Source organism: Anoplophora glabripennis, unplaced genomic scaffold (assembly GCF_000390285.2).
Source record: "Anoplophora glabripennis isolate ALB-LARVAE unplaced genomic scaffold, Agla_2.0 scaffold6, whole genome shotgun sequence".
Lineage (NCBI taxonomy): Eukaryota > Metazoa > Arthropoda > Insecta > Coleoptera > Cerambycidae > Anoplophora > Anoplophora glabripennis.
Window position 1 is genome coordinate 200,972 of NW_019416749.1, and position 21,660 is coordinate 222,631.

The window sequence follows — 21,660 nt, forward strand, 5'->3', positions numbered from 1 at the left end:
ATTTTATTTATGAGTAAATATAATTAGGGTGGTATATTTCAGAATTTGGGCGTAAATGGCGGATGTAACACTTCTAGTTTTTCAGAAATAACCCAAGTTCTACGTATATTATTTACCTTGTATACCAATTATATTAAACTAGCGAAAAAATACATGTCTGAATTTTTTGCCGCAGTTGTTTATTAAATGCAATTAATAGGCGTGTGCAGTATAACTTCGTTGCAAATTGCCATTGTTTGTAATATCGTTATTGATTATTCATTCTGATACCGTGAAAATGTAAACAATTTATTTTTAACACAAAAACTATGGAAATGATAGCGTTGCATATCTACGAAACAGAAGTAAATGTATACATTATACAATCCTTTATGTCAGTTCTTTCATAGTTACCTCAATAAAAATGTCTAATTGTTATTATTTTATTTATCAAAGACATACAGGATGTTCAGTTAATAACCGTTATTAATGACATTGTGTCGAAACTGAAAAATTAAAACTATAAGGAATGTCTACTAGCGCACAAACTTTATACAAGTTGTGCTTTTATAAAAAAATAAATGATACGCCACTGTGTAAATGACTGTAAATGCAGTAGGACAGATAATTTAGTGCTGAAACTTATTCTTTCCCAAATACGACTATGCAATTTCTAATATCCTATCATTTATTTCAGTTTGACACTGTATTAGTAACACTTTATATATGTTTCTTAGTTTCAAACATAGCTCTGTTAGGTGTAAATGTTTTAATATCTCTTTAACTGCCCTGACGAAGAGTAATAATTCGTCACGACGCGCGGTTATTATTACGAATACCGTGCCGCCATTTTTCCTTGGGGTCGTGACTAATTTTATAAAACCCTTATGCATATTCAATTACAAACACTTCACGGCCTAATTATAAAGTTTTACGCATTGTTGGGCAGAAATATGCACAAAATAACTGCTTCTAACTTTATAGTCATGTGCACTGAAGGAGATTCCAAAGACCGCAGATGTATAAATAGTATTGCAAGCTGAAGGTGATTTCCTACGATGCAAATCCTTTAAGTCATACATAGATGTAATGAATGTATTTGAATTTCCACTGCTTAAATTTGAATTTGTTTCTGTTTGAAGTTCATGGTTAAATTCGTAACCTCATAAATGGAATAACTTTAAAATCCCAGTTATAACCCACAACTGTTGTATTCCAAAGCTCATGGGAGTTTAGAGTTATTCCATTTAAGTACGAGGTTATGGTGATTTCTGATAAAGGGTTACAAGGTTAGAGGCTTACTTGGTTCTTCAACCATAAATATCTTGACAATTTCAATTCTTTCGTCCTGTTCACTCCGTTTCGTGTGTCAAAGGTTATTGGGCTCATGATGTTATGATGGTTTCTGATAAAGGGTTGAAGGATAATAGAGTTATTGAATTCCTCATTCCAGGGTTTTGCAATCATCAATATGGATTTACGAAAAATCCTGTCGTCTGTAGGGTCAAAACAGAAGTCAGTTTTAATTTGATATTTAGAAAAGGTGTGTAGTAAGCCTACTACGTTTTTTTTGGGGTTTTCTTATCATATTAATAATCTAATATTTGTTGACCTAGTATCACAGATTTTATTTTCTGAATCCAATGTGTATACTAACTTGATTTTCACACAATATTTACTGGAAAAAAATGACTAAAAATGTATTAATTCGATTCCAACAAAACTATTAAATACCTATGCCACGAAAAACGCTCGAAGTCACACCTATACAAATATTATTTAATCTCATTGTCATTCAGTTACAACATATTTTCCAATTTTCAAGCTTATAATAAATAACTGTTTGCTTCTCTTTGTATATGGTTAACATGTATAAGCGATTGAACATTGGTTTATTTCCCACGAAAGGGTATAATTTTGATAAAGGAAGCATATCTTTTTTAGTGCTCATATGAGTAATTCTATCTATCGGTATGGTGTTAAAGATCGATTTATTCAATAAACAGCGTATTGCAAGGTAAAATTGTATTATGTAAACCCTATCAAATTCTCCAGAAAACATTTTCCTTTTATCCCTGTTTTATATGCACAGCAAAATGATTGCATCTTTACTAATTCTTACTTTCCGAGTCAAAATATTTTGAAAGTGATATAAACTGTGAAAGATTGTAAAACTAGGAAAAATGTGGAAATAGGTAGTTAAATAAAATATCAGTAATTTTTGAGTTAATCATTGTACAAACTAGTTAGACCCGTAAAGGAAAGTCAGCTCCCTTCATGTTTTATTTTGATAGATATTGGAACAAATTACATAATAATGATTCAACTCTCTGTTTGCCTTAAACAGTTTTTCAAAAGAATTTTAATGAACAAGTTAAACATAGAAAAACTAAATCTGAATGGGGTACATATAAACAAAAAATATGTAAACATAACGTAAAACTTTGCTTTACAAATGAAGGGAAGAAGGAAAGTTTAGTTTTCCAATGTTTTAACCTGTTACTAATTAAAATTCTTTTGGAAAACTTGTAAAACAAACAAAAAGTTCAGTCATTATTATGCCAATTAGGTACTCCAAAATCCAAGAGAAAATACGAAAATTTAACAAGAATAATTTTTTTCATAACGTGTGGCTTTAACTAAGTATGGATAAATATTTCCAAAGAAGTCATAGGCGTAGAAATTATGCTTAGTGAAAGGCACTGACTAGAACTACAGTAGAATTACTAGCGCGGTTTTGTCAAGTCTAAATAATAATAATAATATCTCTACTCCTCATTCTAACCACGAGAATTAGTCCATAAGTCGGAGACTTGTGCGGGAGAGGAGGCGGCATATTATTATTAGGCAGGCAGCATTTGCGCCAAAGAACGACTTATGTTGGTAGGCCCTAACCACCATTCAGTGCAGGAATGAGGAAAACCTCATTAATTAGGTGGGTGGTCAAATGCCAACCGCTGTCAATCTCTCACATTGACCCAAGCCAACATTCTTCCACCCTACCATACCTGCAAAGAGGGTGCCAATTCTTCGTACATGCATGGCTAATATACGGTCTACCGAAATTTGCACACGATTTAAGTACTGACGCCTTAAACCGTGCGGCTATCGACCGATGAGTAAGTATAGAATTAACGTATACAATTTTGTGATTAGGCGTTTTTGAAATATTAAAAAAAAATGTTGCCATATTTGTATCTCGGGAATGTACAATACTTTGTGCTACACCCTGTATACATACACGGGATCCTCCTGGCATGCGGAGCAACTAAGCAGTCTCTAAAATATTCCTATTCAACCGGTACTGCTATGTTTAATTCATCGGATATTTTCATCTGTAATAACTCGCAATCTGTACCACAAAAGAATGCTAAACTGAAATCGGTTAGGTATAGGAATACATATTCATGTGGTAATGCAAATGTAAACAGCGCGTCGTTTCAGATACCTTTGTTGTGCGCCTACTCGCGGGTTATCAGCGAATCGAAAGGCGGCAAATTGATATGAATTAATAATTTCGTCCTGAACACACTACTACTAGTGTGTTTAAGTACCTACTTAATATGACTATGCCTTAAGAATTTATATAATTGATTATTTTTCCTAGCCGTATAGTACATACACAGCGGTCACACTGTATCCGTTGTACTTAGTTCATGATATTAAAAAAGCGTTCGAATAAAATTGTAGGATTTTCTATCGCCCACGTTGCAAAACCAGTGTTTTTAAATGACACACCCTGTATATTTATATAGCACGTTTTAGGATTACAGTAAGATTGTATCTGTAATCATAAAGGATATACAGGATGTTAATGTCAAATATTTTTGCCACATGTTCTTTATGTTAAAATGAGGTAATTACACGGATTTTTCTTGAGTAAAATGTAATTTTAAAGTCTAACTTACCTCAACATTGTACGGAGCCACCTTTTGAGAGCTGCTGATTTTTATAAAAGATATTCGATGTACCCACCATTTGCTTGCATACAAGCTTCAGCGCGACGTATCCAATTCGCTAAAGGCGTGAGGTCCGGCGACCTGGGGGGGGGCATCTATGTAGGCTGCTGCGGCCTATCCAGCGATCGGGAGAAGTACCTAATGTTTAGAAAGTCGCTCACTCCCCGAAAAAAGTGAGCGGGGGCTCCGTCATGCAGTAACCACATATTTTGCCGAAGATTTAATCGCACGTGTTCCAATCACTCCGGCAAGCGATTTCGCAAAAAATCTAGACATGAAGCACCGTCTAAGTGTCTAGGCAAATCAAAAGGTCCTATTAAAGTGTCATTAACGATTCTGGCCCACATGTTCACGGGGAACTGTTGCTGAAACGTACCGCGACGCGACGTATTTCGTGAGGATTTTCGATAGTCCAGTGGGGAGTATTGTGTACGTTACACACACAATTTCGACTGAAACATGCATCATCTATAACAAGTATTTGCGCTGTAAATTGAGGATTTCTTGCATCTTCCTGAAGCAACCATTCGCAAAAACCTCGACGTAGTGAAAAATCCTGAAGAGTACGCGCTTGAACACGTTGAATATGAAATGGGTACAATTGAGCTTCTTGTAATCTCCGCCTTACAACAGGATGCGAAATATTTACTTGCTGTGGCGACATTTCTGGTGCTACGATGCGGATCCTCTTCGACGAGATCTAAAGTCATTTCCTCGACATTCAAGACTCTTAGTGCTCGCCCTGGGCCACCGTCGCGACCTCGACGCGATTGTACTTCACTGGTATCCAAAACTCTTTGCGTGGGCACGTCGCGTCGTTCAGGATATCTTGCACGGGTACACTCGACAAGCTCTATGGGCATTTTCGTTTGCTTCGCTATAAATTATAAGCATATCACAATATTCGCAATTGCTAAATAAATGCGCCATTTTCAAAAGAAAACTTGGAAATACAGCTATTAAATGTACTCTCGAAAAACAGCACAGCAATCACTACAACAATGTATTACTGACTTTCGAATACAGTCCGGCTTCATAAGAACCCTACAAACTCGTAAAAAGTAATACGGAGTTTTTTGTAAGTACTCGCCGCGATAAAATACGTGTATTTCAGCAGTTCCAAAACAGTTTTAAACACATTTTTAGTTAGATTGTTTCTCTAGAGTCTAGAACCTTTAACTTCCGGTACAAGTTTGTGACATCAGTTAACTCAGTTTTTGCTCCTTTTTCACCCCTTTAACTTTTTGACATAAGTTTATTAACACCCCGTATATTAAAATACTGAGCGTTTAATTACAAGTCATTTGTAACTGCTAAAATTGCACGAACATACGTCTTTAAAATCTGGAAAAATTAAATATTTTCTATACACTGTTCCAAAAAAAAATCGACCGATCTCGTTGCTGATTGCTGAGCTGCATGCTGTTGGAGGCGGCTCACCTAACAGCCAGCAGCAGGTGTACGGAGCAGGCAGCACTTATACCTGAAACATCTGGAAGCCACATGCGGGACGCCGCCTGTCTCGGGCTCGGGTCGTTCGCCGTCGTCGGAGGGTTCCCCAATGATTTAATTCTACGCGACTTCTTGTTTTCGATCGTCTCCGAGAGCCAAATTAAAATATTCAGCGTCACGGCCAATTTGACAGCTGGGGGTGTTACGAAAATCTTGCCATGATTGCAGGGGCGACGAGATACCTCACAGATGGTGGTAGAGAGCTGACTTTGTCATTTTTTTAGTGCTCTCTCCTCTAAGGATTTTTGTAAAGTAATGCGTAATACATTTGACGTAACTTTGTAAGATACTTTATATTTAAAAAAATTGACAGTTTCGGGAACAACTTATTTTAACGTCAAGTCTCTGCCTCCAAATCTTCCATTTTTACGAGTGTCAATTTAGTGAAGACCAGTGCTTAAGCCTTCAAAAATGGTAAAAAGTGAAAAAAAATTATAGTAGGATGAAACCCATTGGAAAAGGAAGAGAATATAACAGAAATGAAAAGAAAAATAATTTACGGGCGATCTGAGGTCGGGAAGGGGAAGGGGGTGAGTTTTTAAGGGTAAAAAACGGTTTATCTTGATTTCCGGAAAAACTACAAGTCTTATGGAAAAAAGTTAAATGGCAAAGTTGTAGGTAATAAAAAGATCTACAACTTTTGTATTTACACTTTTTTCACATAACCTCAAAATTTATGTGAAAAATTCAAATAACCAAGTTTTTGGTTTTTTATTTTTATCTTTTACAAACAAATTTTTTTTTCACGAAATTTGGTGAAAACTTACCTATTTATGTCCCAAACACGCTGTAATTTTTTTGATTTGAAATATTTATTTTTTCACCTTATTTTTACTTAATATCGAAAAAGCACCCTAATTTTCAATCGAAAATTCTCACGTCAAAATATCTGCTTTTTTAAAAACGTCGGTGGGCTTTTTCTTCGTTGAAATCTCTACTTTCTGATGGTGTAAAAAAAAATATACATTACTATGGTAAGTTTTCTCAGGAAATGTAAAGAAACGAAAAAAACTAGACTCCGAAAATTTTTTTCTAATCATCGCCCGTAAATTATTTTTCCTTTCATTTCTGTTATATTCTCCTTCTTTTCCAATGGGTTTCATCCTACTATAATTTTTTTTTGGTTTCAAAATCCTGGTCTATGACTCTCGTCTAATATATCCCTTAGTGAGACACAAAAATCTCGTGGAAGTGCCAATGAGATCACATGAAAGTAGGTAGGTACCTATATTTTTTTAAGTGAAACATTGAAATACCCTTGGCGTGATTTTTTTAATACTTTTATTTCATATGAAAACAGTTGTATGATAAAAATATTTTTCTTAAACTAAACTAAAAAAGAGTTTGATTTCCTTGAACATGTGGAATATGAAAAAAAATCTGCACTCTAAAAATCCTAAATATCATGACATGATTTTTCATAACTAAAAATTAAATGTGATTATCACCAATAAAAAACAGCATGCAACCTGAATTTTACAGCAACAAATTTACTATTTGATTTAACCACATAACATATAATGTGATCTAATTCAATAAATTTTTTTAAGTTAATTTTGGCAAATGTCACATTGCGTTAAAATTATCTTTCCTTTGGACTTAAGAATTTTTAAATAAACAATACATGAATTAACTAATTCTAAACGAGGTTATACAAAATTATGTATGTATATACGTTTATATTACATTTTTAAAATCTGCGAAATTGCAAGGTTATTAAGATTGTTATATTGTCTAAATTGTTATAATTATAAACGCTTTTAAACTTATTTGGTAGAAACAGATTTAATAAAAATAATATTTTGAAAGCGATTTTAGGACTTTCTTCTATACCTGTAATATTTTTGTTTTTTTTTATTTCGATTTACAAACTTCTAATTTTCAAGGGACCGCGAATTGCGCCTTAGGGGTTGTCGCCCTCGAAATATGTGTTCTATTTTTAGTGAAATCGATAAGTTCATAATTGATATTGTATTGTATTAACCTTTTCGAATGTATATTAACATAATTGTGAAGGGTTAGAACTCACCGAAATTTCTACATCTACACATAAAAATGCTCTTTATAATTTACTAGTATTTAAAAGTATTTGCGTATTTAAAGCTATATTTATTTTAATTTAAAGGTATTTCATTTTTTAATACACATCAGTTTGTGTCATATAAAACTTAGCTCTGTCAGAATTTAATTAAACGAAAAGTATTAGGGTAAATCTATTTTATTTCCATTATTTGTTATTGTTGGACGAATCGACACAGTCCGAAATGTGAGTAAAGTACTACAAAATCATTAGTTTATTACACTTTTTATATGGCTCTTAGATTTTTTTTTGGTATATGTATCCTTGGAAGTTTGTTACACTATTTGATATACAATTCAATATAACTAAATGCTTACCATGCATAGATATTTGGGCATTTCTAATTTAGGTTTAATTACATATTTAAATTTTACTTTCGTAAAAGGTCCACAACAGAAATAATTTTGTAATATGTAAGTCTAACAACTACATATTCCTTTAATGACAGTGTTTAGTTAAAACTAGGTAACTTATTGGCGATAAAAAATAATAACTTTCAGTTCTGATATACAGGTATACCTACTTATTATACTAGCCTAGTATCTGTGCATGAACTTGTTTCTTGGAACATAACAAATATTTTTTATTTAAGGATGGCATTTAGTCAGGTCACCATTTCGCACGTTTCGTCGTTTGTTGACTCTTTAGGTCGAAACAGGTTTATATCTAATTAAATAATTTTGCATTGCCGTTGAAAAGTTTCAAGGCTGCTTTTTATTGTTCACACTTAATAGCATTCGGTATTGTAATATCCACTTTCTTGTTGTTTTGTTTATCATTTCGCCGAGATGTTAGATTTTATTTAATTTCTGAGTAACATTATTTACTTTTAGTTCTTTTTCACTTGTATACCGTTCAAAAGAGTACAAGATGTAACTAAACTCCGTCCAAAATTGCAGCATTTAGCCACCAGATCACATTCGGCAAAAAAATTAGATTTTTCCAAACTCAAACGCTTTACCGATTTAAATGAAATTTAGTAAAAAGTACTTGGCATAGATGCTTCAGCTTATTAAACGCAAAGGGTAATTTTTTTTTGTATTTTAAACGGCTTTCTCATAATTAATTATTTTATTACTCATCATCAATTAACAAATTTTGATCATAATAGATTAATTTGATAATAAAAACGATATAATTCTTTGTGGAATATAGATACCAATTGAATTTTCTTTCAGAAGGTTATCATAATTATGTTGTTACGTTTTAATTTTTCATAAACTTAAAACTGAAAATTCTCTCAAACGATGTTAAGTTCTCCCAAAATAAAATTTCGTAAGATGAATATTAATTAGGCAGAAATAAGCAAATCTGAGAATATCATGAAACAAACAGTGCTATTACAAATATTTGTAAAGCAAACTTGTGAACACAATATGTGTTTTTCAATTTACCTGATTGATCAGCACTGTACCTGGAAATTTTGCTAACGAAACCCATATTCGGAAATGCAGTGAAAATATTTTAAGTTTTGGGTTCATTCAATTGAGTTTGTCCATTGAATACCAGTCTAGCTTGACCAAATCTGGAAATATCGACGTATGTGTTACTACTTGGTACTATCGCAGTGTCATTTTCAAATAATAAGCAATTATGAACATTGGAAAGATCATTGAAATAAATAAAAAAAATTAGGAGTCCCAAAATGGTTACTTGAGATACACCATTACAAGACAAGAGTTTTTACTTCACAACTAACAAATTGCCTCTTTTTGTAAAATAGGATACCTATAATCAAAGCTAATGCATTAGATCTCACTCCGTAATATTCCAGTAGACACTGAATCAAAAGCTTTAAGTAAATCGCGCTTCAGTCGTAAGGTCTTGATTAAAGCTGTCAACATCTGTATCAATAACGTCAGCTATTGAAAAAAAAGTACAGTAGTAATCGGCAATTATGGGTAATATCATCAATCTCACCATTTTTAAACAGAAATAACTTTAGCTACTACTACAATCTAATGAAGAAAATCGCATTCAGAATGTTCTCAACGTACAAATTTTCGAGTAGTAGTTTCTAATTGAATTCATCCAATTTAATTGTTAAATAATTATAAACGCAGAGATTCAAATTTGATAACACAAAATGGGAGTGCATTTTTTATTGAATTGTGGTTTATTAGAAACTAAAGTTATCAGATTACCTATAAAAAATGACCATACATCTGTTTAGGGATGGAGATATTTTTTCCATTTCTGTGTAATCCACAAAATTCATCGCGACGTCTCTATTACATCCTGCACTATAATATTTATTGATTATTGCCTTCTAAATGTTATGATATATTTGTTTGTACAGTTAGTTTTAGAACCACTGTTTGATTTCACGTGTTTATAATGAAGTAGTATATTTATTGTACAATATACATAAATATATCGGATTTCTTCAATAATAATCTTTCTGCATAACAGTTAAACGTTAAGCGATGTTGTCAAACACGCCGAGCGTTGTGATCACATCGATAATATTTGTATTATATTGTAGTGTAACTAATAATAATAGGATTTTGATTGTATCCTCAGGTAGATATTGTATGTGGGCAATAGAGATAATGCCAGATAAGTTTATTATCTCCCCTGTAATATAAAATGAGTGGTTTTGTCGCCTATTGAAAAAAAAATTGTTACTAAGTGTTTATTATGCAACAACTTTTCGTTTCACAGTTTGTTTTTTATATTTATGGAAAGTGGTTTCTCTCTACCAACATGGCGAAAGGTTTTTTGCCAGATGAAACCGTGAGTAAATTTTATTGTTTGTTAAAATTTCCATTGATAAAAAACAAGTGATAAACATCATCATTTCGATACACTGTTATGGCTTTAATTTGATCAAGAAAAGTGGTTAAGCTTTTTATTAGTGCCTTATTATTGTTTACGCATTGTTACTAGTAATAATTAATAAATCGTTATCCAAATTATTATTAAAAAAACTTCACAATATTTAAGAGATTTTTAGGTAATTAATCTATTGTTTCTGTTACATTGTCTAATTATTATATTAAAATTCTTAAATGTATATGATTATAATATTCTTAACAAAGTTCTTTATAAATTTATAGGTTGTTACGGACTATTTTATTCAATCTAATTCAATTGGAAAATTACTTTATGGCTTCAAATGGCTCTAAAACAAACATACCTGTAATAAAATATAAAATCATAAGCATAAAATTGTTATAATACTGGTACTAAAAATTAATTAATACTTTTGTTTTTTTTATGTTCTCCAACGGTTATCAATCCCATATAATCTGTGTAAATACAAAACATATCTGGTGTTACGTCAAAATATTAGGATCATAAACACCGTAAAAACAATAAGTATGTATTTAGATTAATTTGATCTAAAATTAACACGGATTACAATTCTCTGAAATAGTTTTTGTAATTATATAAATTGATTTTTTTTACATAGCGAGAAAAGTATGTAATTACTTTTAGTGACAAATTGCTTTTCCCATTATAACACTACTTACTATTATTAAGTAAAGTAAGTCTTGAAAAAATAAGACAACCGCATGAAATTTACTGAAATTACTTTTTTGACAGGAGTAGACAGATTCTTGTATGAGACATTGTATAAATTAGTTTTTATGTCCTCAATTTTCTTTATATAAATTATAAATTATCTCCAAAATTCCATGTTGTAATAATATTAGTAAACAAAATATTGCTCTTAGTTCTTCTTTTCCCAATTGTAATATGAATGATTATAGAAGCTGCCTATAATAAATTAAAGTTACCTGAATCACACCAAATTCCGCATTGCACTAGTTACAGCATTTACGTATTTATCAACTAGGGAAAAGAAATTTGTAATTTTTTAAATAATTTTATTCTGGGCAAAAGATGTCTCTTTTTGCATAGCTTTTGCCGTTTTGATACAATTTCATGATTTCTAAAGATGATACGTTTAGATAAATTTAAAATTATGCAGAGTGTTACGCAAGCGTGTCAAAAATGAGGCAGCGTTTTTCTCGTTCTTTAAGAATATTTTCTAAATAATTATGGTCTTGAAACCTTCTTTTCTAATATTCAAATTCGTAGACGTATAGAAAAATATATTGAGACACAGGAAGGCTACTTTGCAAAATCATTTACTTAAATTCTACATATATCTAAGCGTTTTATTTTCATGTCAAAACTGATTTTGGATGTTTATAGTTTTAGAGTTAAAAAAAATCTAAATTTTGATATTTTGATTAATCCCTGCTGTACAGTGGTACCATTTTTCTGAAATGTTGACCTTTTTTTTATAGATTTTTTTTTTTTGTAAAAGCAGCAGCGTCCGTAAGTTACAATGGAAACCTTAGTAAAAAAGGCTGCTTTTCCCAAAAATATATAATTTATCATAATTTGCAGTGTTTCTTGTTTGAAAAATCTTACTCAAACAATTATGGCATATAACGTTTTGTTTCTAAACCGAGTAAGGTAAACGTATACTTTGCAGACAACTAATTTTAATGTAAACTGCAGCATATATTTATCGAATTATTTGCAGTAAGTTATTTTTATCACCCTCTGCCGTGTTTATCAGAGATAACCAAGCAAACCTTACGACCGAAAGAGACGGCTTATAAAAACCAGTTGCATTTGGTTTTATAAATCGTTCTTTAAGTAATATATGGGGCCTCATAAATCCTCCGAGTCACTGAAGCGAAATATATGTGCCTGAAAATGTTTTCTTTTGCACAACTTGAAGCTTTATACGAGCGAGTGTCGTTGACATATTTTTTTTATTTAACCGATTAAAACCCAACCAAATACCAAGTAGCGAATAAGTACTATTAAACTTTTTTAGGTGATACTTTTGTATGCGAGCATATTTATTAAAATTTTATCATTTTTTTCGTTTATTCTAAACTTGGAAGTTTCAAGATACGTTTTACCGCATCTTGAACCGATTTATGGTAAGTGAGGGGGAACTTTGTATGGGGAGATATTTTACGACAGCCATTTATCTAAATCCAAATAACCCAACCCTATTTCGGATAGATAGCATTAGGAATACATAGCAATAATTAATAATGATAATGTTTGTTCGGAGGCGGACATCTTTAGTGAATGCACTGTTTCCTTTTTGTGTTAAAAGCAGAAATTAAATTACTGGATAAATTTCGTAGGTACAGAATTAACTATTTAGAAAAAAACGACACAAAACGTAGTAGGTAACAAATACAAACTGTAGAGAAATCCAAATTTCTTACAAGAAACTATATACCTTTTCAATTATTGACATTTAATATTTCATTAGTTCTAAAGGACCGAATTTGATTCCATGCAAAATCGGGGTACTAATAAAATCTACATGTTTTAACTGTCTTTGAAGTGGGAACTTTCTCCATGATAAAATTCAGTGTAGCCCATAGACAAGTGTGTCAGTGTAGCCCATAGCTCTATGGTGTAGCCCATTACCGTGCTATATGAAAAGTAGAAGCATATACTTTTAACGACCACCATAAAAAAACAATGTTTTGCTAAGCTTTAGATGTTTATTGTCAAATAAAATGTTTTCTAGTTTGGCCACCCAAAATACTATCCTAAACTGTGTTGCATATAGTTTAAAATAGTATTCGTTGACCTATAAATATGTATAGGGTTCCGTTTAAAACAGAAGTAATTAGCGGTAGACTTTTATTCTTACTTAAGAATTTCAAGGACCTGCTTGGTGTACGTGTAAGAGAGAGAAAGTGAACCTGTTAAATTTTTAAAATAGCTCAGTTCTAAATACAATCGCAAAACAAATTTTTGTGATATGTGTTGACCATCACTCATCAAAATGATCGTGTATATTTCGTAAGAATTTCGAGTAGGGCGGTGAGAAATACGTTTTATTTGCTGTTCAGATGATAGAAAACTTTTAGAAAGCAGTCAGTGTATTCAAAAGTAATTTGGAGAAGATTTGAGATATAAAGGAGGAAGAACAAACCAACTTAATGGCCAAATTGTCATTTTATACGTACATTGTGGATAAAATGCTGTGGGGTTATCTCGGAAACAGTGGTGGATAGAAAAGGAACTGATGTATGTTCCTTAGTCCTGATTTTAAAGAGAGAAGAGAGAGAAAAGTTACTCAAACCGCGGCTTATTTTCTTTTGTTTAAGAAATATAGAGCATTTCTGAAAATATGGCAATTTTGACTAACCCTCATTACTCACAATCAGTAACGGATCAAAAGACAGCAAAAACTTTATTAAAATATTTTTTTGAGAAGAATACAGTGTGACAAAAGAAAAAAATTCCGAGACCATGAAAAATGTAAAAAAAATCCATAAAGTTTTCAAATTTTATATTCAAATCTATGCAGTTCTGATTCTGAACAGTACCTACTAGTTCGTGATCTGCAGTCTTATTTTGGGAAAATCTTGCGTAATGGCTAGAAATTTTTATAAAGATATTTGCAAGTATGCTTTAGTTAGGTAGAAATTTGTTGTGTAATCAATATTAAACTCATTTGTAGAAAGCTATCTTTATCTACACTATTAAATCCATTGTAGGATTACGTTTTGTCCAGGCATCTTAAATGTATTTTCTTTTCATTTTTAAATTTATTGCTACTAAGATAAGACTTGTAGGAACAGGTAAACAAGCCCTTAAATTACCGTAACATTAAAACGTAATCTCTTCATAAATAAACAAGTAAAAGAAATATTTACTGAGAAAAAGTTTGTCTCCTAGGTAGATAGTTACATCAAGGACTAACCAATATAGAGAAATCTAGTTCATATTTATTTCTCTCCGTGACGAATATCTGACCACATACAAGCGATTATCGCATTAAAAAAATGTTTACTGTTCTCGGGAAGGGAGATGTAAGTGCTCTTTCCAAGAACTTATCATTACAGCTTTAGGAAAAGCTATGTATGTCGCTTTGTGTCGCAAAATTAATTTGAAAAATTTTTAATATATATATATATATATATATTTTGATGATTGATATTTTTCCAAGAATCCTCGCAAGAATCTAATATTAGAGATTGCAATATAATTTCCCTAAGTATAACAAACAAACATTATTGATATTTTATAACGGGTTCTCTAGGTAATTATACTTAATGGAAATTGTTCAAGTTTTACTTCGAAATGTACTTCTTTCTAAGTCTCAATTTTTATGTAGGGTTGACCAAACTTTAAAAGCGGGTACTACACCAGAATTTAATAAAAAAAAGTTGTGTTCATCCAGAAAAACTTCATTTTACAGGGACGTAGTTCCGTAAGTGGTCTCAATAATTTTCGCTTCTATTTTCTTCTTATTTTTGGGGTGTGAACTTTTGCTTTTAATCTACGTATGGTGTTGTACAGTGTTTTTTTAAAGTTACAACTCCTACAAAATTGATGTATGGTGAGAATATGCGTTCATAACTTTTTCCTCTTTCGGGCAATAGTGACAGCTATTTTTTATTTGAAAGTTTTTGGGCCTTTTGCAGAATTTTGATTAAATGAGCGGTTTGGGTACAAAAAATATTTTTTGAATGTCTACATTATCTTGCCACCCATATTGCAATACTTAACACTGATGTGATGACTTAGTCACTGATTTTGTAGGTTGACTGTAATTTTAATCGGGTCTTTATGTCATTGTATCTGCCAATTCTTAATGAGTGTTTACTACGATAAAATATACCACGTTACTTAATTTTTCGATATGGATACCACATACGACGAATTTACAACGTGCCTAATTTTATTGAAATAATTCGAAAAAACAATCAAAATGCTGGAGACAAAGTTGATGTTATTAAATTTAGTACAACTTACAAAAACTGTTGACCATTCTACAACAAAGGTTAAATTGGCGAAGAAAGTTAAAGGATACCCTTTGCAGTTCTTGAGGGCAATTTTTTAAAACATTTATGGCATTTTGAATATGCCTGCTCAACTCTTCATCAGTCTTAGATGTGGAATGTGCCCCAAAGATTATAGTCGCAAGGTGTTAAATCTGGTGCAGTTAACAGCAGCGTTATCCCCTCGACCGATCCATCGACGAGGGAATCTTTGGTTCAGATACTGCCGGACATTTACAATGAAATGCGGTGGAGCGCCATAATGCATAAACCACATGTTAGCTATAAGTAATAACGTCACATCTTCCAATAACTCGAGTTTTGCAAAAGTTCTAAATAAAATTCCCCATTCAGTCTATCGGGTAGAATAATAGGGCCAATAATAATGTTATCAATGATCCCAAACCAAACATTGATGCGAAATTCATGCTGATAATGTTTTACTTTGATTGTATGAGGATTTTCTTGAGCGTACACATGTTCTTTGCGACTATTTATTATTCTCTTCTAGCAAAACAGAATTGGCAGGTACAATGATTTAAAGATCAAACTGAAATTACAGTCAACTTACAAAATCAGAACCTATTAGCACTTTGTTAAGTATTGTAATATGAGTGGCAAGTTAGCGTATACATTTAAAAAATGTCTTTTTGTACCCAAACCGTTCATTTAATTAAAATTTTACAAGAGGTCCAGAAACTTCTAAATGGGATCACCTATCAAATTAAAAATAGTTGTCATTATTATACGAAAGAGGAAAAAATTATGTAGGAGTTGTAAGTTTTAAAAACACTCTGAATAACACCAAAATGTGTAGATTGAAAACAAAATTTCACACCCCAAAAATAATCAAAATCGAATAATATGTAGATATTCGAGTTATTTACAAAATTCAAAAAATTTTCACGAACTCTGAGGCCATCTAACGGCCAAACGAAGCGATTTCAGATATAGGTGAATTAGCCTAAATCTGCCTATTTTGAGTCCACGAATCTGTGGTCTTCCGTTGTACACGTTATTCCGGGATACCCTGTATAAAGTACTTTTTCGCCGATCGACATTAAAGACGTAGTTTTAGTGACATCTAAACTGTCACATTTATTGTCTAGGCATTAGAATTGTTTTTATTGCCGCTAAACTCAAAATTAAAATTTGTTCTTTAACGAAAACAATTTTATTTGTAATTACCTTTGTACCAAAATACGCATAATCAGAGGCCTCCATTAGAATCTTTTTAATCTGTTCTATTTCTAAAACTCATGATTTTTTAGCACGATATTCATCCGATTGCCGTTCAAGAATGCTTTTAATTTTAGATACTTTCCAATATCGATGTTGTTGTAGACATTCAAAATAGCTCTGAGCATCGCGTATATTGACCATAATGAAGAAGATTTCATACTTTTGCTTAATTCAGAAAAATATGCCAAAGGTACATTTTCTGAAAAAGACAATGTTACTCCCGGCAATCAATAAATTTTTTATGTTGCTGATATATCTTCGATTTTTCTGGTAATAAATTACACTATATTTGCTGTGCTAATTCGATAATTTCTGGCGCAGTTAATGTCAATTTCTTCCTTCTCAAATAATGAATAGTTATTTTTATGGATTTAAATAGGAACAATATGGCGATTACTGTATACCTAAGTTATTTGCTTACTTACGCTCGTCTCATAGCAACCACAGACGACCTGATGAAATTATTATTATTCAATAAAGAAGTATCATACAATTTTAATAATATAAAATAAATAGCTTTGTTTGCTATTATGACAAAATCAAAATTGATCGGGCGTAAAGATTATGTGTGGGCAGTAAAGTAGATTTAATGCCTTTGCTGCTTTAATAGACTCGGCTGCGCCTCGTGTATTAAATACCAACCGCGACATTTAATCTTGTACTTTACTGCATAGTTAAACAAATAACTATTTCCTACAGTTGCTATTTAATGACTGCTTTTTGACATTCGATTTAATATTGAAATAAGTAATAATCTTTATGGAAACTATTATGTTATTTATACAGAGAGTGACATTATCGGTTGAATTAACGGTACCTGCTTGAATGACGTCTGACGATTGGATTTATTTTAAAAATCAACGCAACCAATCGATAATTTAAAATAGGAACGTAGGGATGGAAACCGCCCTTCGTCGCTCGTTCCTCCGCAAAGCGAATCCGTAGGCCGGGCGCTCCGTTTCACAGAGTTACAGAATGTTCGCCCTGAAATTTAAACGATGAAGTGTCGCCAGCTCGCTCGCTCTCTTTCCAAGTAACGAGAGTCTGACGTAGTGGCTCGCGTCACGGCTTCGTCACCGACACACACAAAATATTCCAAGTCTAGTCCAAGTTGTGTGCTTGAGGTGTAGTATGTCTTACGGTGTCTGTCTATGTGAAGCGTATCCATCGCGATAATCGAATCGAAGAAACGGATAGTGATTTGCGTGCGTTGTCCGCATAGTGATAATGTGAAGCTGCGTGTGTCGAGGTACACCGTGTGTGAGTGTAGTGGATGGTTCTTTTAGTGTCAGGGCCGGATTTAGCGCCGGAGCGTTGTTGAATGGCTCTTAGCTACCTTGAAGCGCGCAAAGTGGTGCCAAAATCAAAAGTATTCTTCGAGTTTACGAGTGTCCATCGGTGCCGTGGATGCGTGTCTTGATTTTCGTCGTAGAACACCTCGTTTAAAACAAACAATTGTCAAGGTTGTGCTCTAAACATAACTACGTAAATCCCGGTGCTTTGTGCGCATGTGTATCTTATCATTGTAAATAAATTTATGGCTGCAAAGTCGGTTTGGGGATTACTGCGGCACTGATCAAATGTTTGGATTAACGAGTTATGGATGCAGTAATTGATGGTACTGGATACATTTTTAAGGTGATTGGTTTTTAATTTACCACCGCTTCCGTAATTTTCCACCAAAGGAATATAAGGGGAAGGTGTTAACCAATTCCTCATTGGGATAGTCCGTAATGAGTCATATATTAATTTTATCGGTAGTGCATGTGTAAGGCATTAAAATCTGACATTTACTGCCGTGGCTGATATTGGAATATCACTGCTAATTTTAAGAACGGAAGTGGCAAATTGCAGCCAACTCCATAAGACGTTTTGCTTATATTAATTTGGGTATATAAAGTAACTTGTTAATTTTAAATAACTTGATAAACGTAGAGAATAAGAAGGCAGAAGATGAGGCAATTTATTTTGTTTTATACGGGGTTAGGGATCAAGGTTCTTGATAAGGGTTCGTTAATGCAGTTTTTCTCCTAGTGCAATTTTATGGTATATTACTGGTCTGCACATTACGACTGTAACTGAGGAGGCAAACGAAAATTGCATCACTAAATAAATTCCCGGCTTAAAATTGCACCTGTTATTACTTGTAATGGTTTTTTCAATGAAAACGATATGATTTTAAAATGAAATAAAATTTAAATTATTTCAAATACAACCAAATTTTTATATTATCTTAAAGTACAGTCAATAACATGTTTTGAATAACACATCGTTTAAATTTCCACCTCGACTTCGTCTACACGAGCAACGAACCCAATTTTCGATGACAATAAATCGGGCGTGATCTGACGAATGCAGCGTTCAATGTTCAATCTTAATGCATCAAGTGTTTGTGGTCTGTTTGCATAGACCTTAGATTTGAAATAGCCCCAAAAGGAGTTAAATCAAAGCTTCTTGGAGGCCAGTGGACAGTTGCATTCCTTGAAATTATCCTCTCATCAAACTTTTCTTGCAATACGTCGATAGTTTCATGAGCAGTGCGACATGTGGCATCGTCTTGCTGGAACCACATACCCTCCAAATCAAGTGCATCTAAATTTGGCCTCAAAGAATGTTTTTACATTGTCGGTATCGTTCACCATTCACTGTAACTGGCTTCTCGTGAATTTGTTTGCAATTTTGCTTGTTAACATATCCACTTAACCAGAAATGAGCTTCATCTGAAAAGATAATTTTTTCGCAAAACTAGGATGCCTTTCAAGTTGTTCTATCCAAGCAGCAAATTCTCGGCACCGACGATGATCCAGTGGCTTAAGTTTTTGGGTCAAAACAATCTTAATGGGTGTAAATTCAAGTCTTGCAAAAAAGCCTTAACTCTTGAGCACGTCGAGGAATTAATAAATTTGGATCCCCTGCGACACTAGCTCTTGCATCAGCAATATTCTCAACAGTTCTGGCATTTCGACGTCTTTCTGGTGTTTTTACATAGTGGAGAGTAAAATTATTTTCAAATTACTCAACGATGCAACTAATGACAAGCAAATAAGGGCGATTATTTGGACCAATGTTTTTTTTTGTCCAAATAGTCCATCTTTGGATAATAACCAAAAGTTCTTGAAGTGCCTATTTAGCCATAATAAATTGTTAGAGTATACTGAACAAAAACTAGTAGATATAATTTTATTACCATGGTTACCATATCGTTTCAAAATCATATCATTCTTATAGCATTAAAGGCATATACAGAGTATTCGCGTTGAAGGAGACAAAAGGTATATAATATTTTTTTATATTTCAGAAATTTCAATTATCATTTTAAAATAAATATACAAATCCTCTTCCATTAATGGTTGATTGTTGCTTTTCAATGGATACAGAGTTTCTTGTAGTACACACATATTGTAATATTGCTTTTTTTTCATATTGAAACTCAACAAAATGGAATCCAAACGACGCCTATGCATAGAAAAGTGCAGTATTTCATGCTCTTTAATAAAATTACACCTAACACCTAAACAATAGATTCTAAAGTCTTGTATCCACCTTAATATGAAAATTCTAAGTACGCCTATGACTAACATTTGTTTGAATGAATGAATGCAAGTTGTTTTACGTGTAGATTATTGACGTACCTTTTGAATTTATACAGCCTATATTGGACATGTTGTCATCGTTATTTATTAAATCCGTGTTAATAATATAATCAGTAGTTGTTGTCTTTATGTTGCGTAATTTGATTATTTATCTATAAAGTAACGGTGACTGATAAAAGCGTTAACCAACTTATGAGTACCTGCATTACCCACTATTTTAGATATGCACGTTTACTGTAATTAAATTGATGGATGTGACAGTTTTTAGGAAGATAATATGATAATTTTTTAGAGATAATTAACAAATATTTTAACGATGGCTTTAGGATTATTATCTAGTAATAAATGACGTCGGTAAATATAGGGGGAAAAGTTTTTCACTGAACAAAAATCATGTTGCGAATAAACAGTTAAGGTTCTTTGAATTATAAATAGAATGATTGAAAGCTAATTCAGTTACTTTTTTCATTTGTGATCAAATTTTCTAATTTTATTTGTTTTTTCGTATATTTGCCACATCTTCAAAAGCAACTTTTGGCATTAAATTTTTATAATTCTTCTTTTATATTGATTGATACCTATTACCAAGCCTATTACATACGTACCTTCATCAGTCTAATGAAAGTAGGCATCATTATAGCCTTGCTACAACAACTTTAACAAACTAATCTGAATTAACTATTTGAAATCCACATTTATATTATATATACTTTATAAATATATTTTTTTAATTTTTAAAATTTGTGTCGGTGTCGGTAAATGTGAAAACGTCCTTAGCTCAATGTAATCTAGCCTTTAGAGACAGTAAATAGTATTGTTGCTTATTGCATACAATGTTGCTAATCTTGATTTTTAACAATATTTTTATACAAAATTTGCAAGCAAGCGCCCTATCATTATCTGAAGATTGCATACCTGTTTGAAATAAATCCGGTTGAATTTATAAGTTTATCAAGAATTATTTAAGTATACTTATTCCGTTTCCGTAAATTAATGAAATATAATAGAGATTATTTAATATCCATTTCCCTATGACGTATTTATTATCTACAAAATTCTAAGATGTCCGCTTAATATGAAATAGGATATCAAGATTTATACTTCTCAAATTAGTAGTACCACTATCTATTAAGATATTGTAGGTATTTTGTCAAGTAGGTATGTTTAATGTTATCTGTGTGAAAACAAATGCAAATTTTTTTATAGGATTACATCATATTCTTTTAAAGGTCTATAGATGACAGATCACTTATACAGGGTGATTCCTAAGTATGTTTCAGTAATAATTTAGATTAATTATTTTAAGGAAAAAATCCTTATGAGCATATGCCTTAAACGGTGTAGTTTTTGAGATAGAAATTTTTAAAGAATACTTATCAACAAATTTCTCGAGAGATGTTTCACATATATTAATAAAACTTGGTCTGATAACTAAGTAAACTTAAAAGATCACTGAATTTGTATACAATTATGGCAATCAGTAGTGCAGATACCAGAAATACCAGAATTTC

The 21,660-nt window shown here is 32.2% G+C and overlaps 1 protein-coding gene across 5 annotated transcripts in view; it reads left to right on the forward strand.

Moving 5' to 3' along the window:
• LOC108911927 (AF4/FMR2 family member 4) overlaps positions 1-21,660 on the forward strand; it is a 210,929-nt gene that overhangs the window by 106,389 nt on the left and 82,880 nt on the right. Inside the window, exon 1 of one of the 5 annotated variants that reach the window (XM_018717014.2) lies at positions 17,693-18,194. The exons of the other annotated variants lie outside the window; for them this stretch is intronic. Coding sequence (XP_018572530.1) covers positions 18,172-18,194 — 23 coding nt within the window. The 5' untranslated portion in view covers positions 17,693-18,171. Of the gene's footprint in view, positions 1-17,692; positions 18,195-21,660 lie in introns of those variants that run through there. 5 annotated transcript variants of the gene reach the window in all.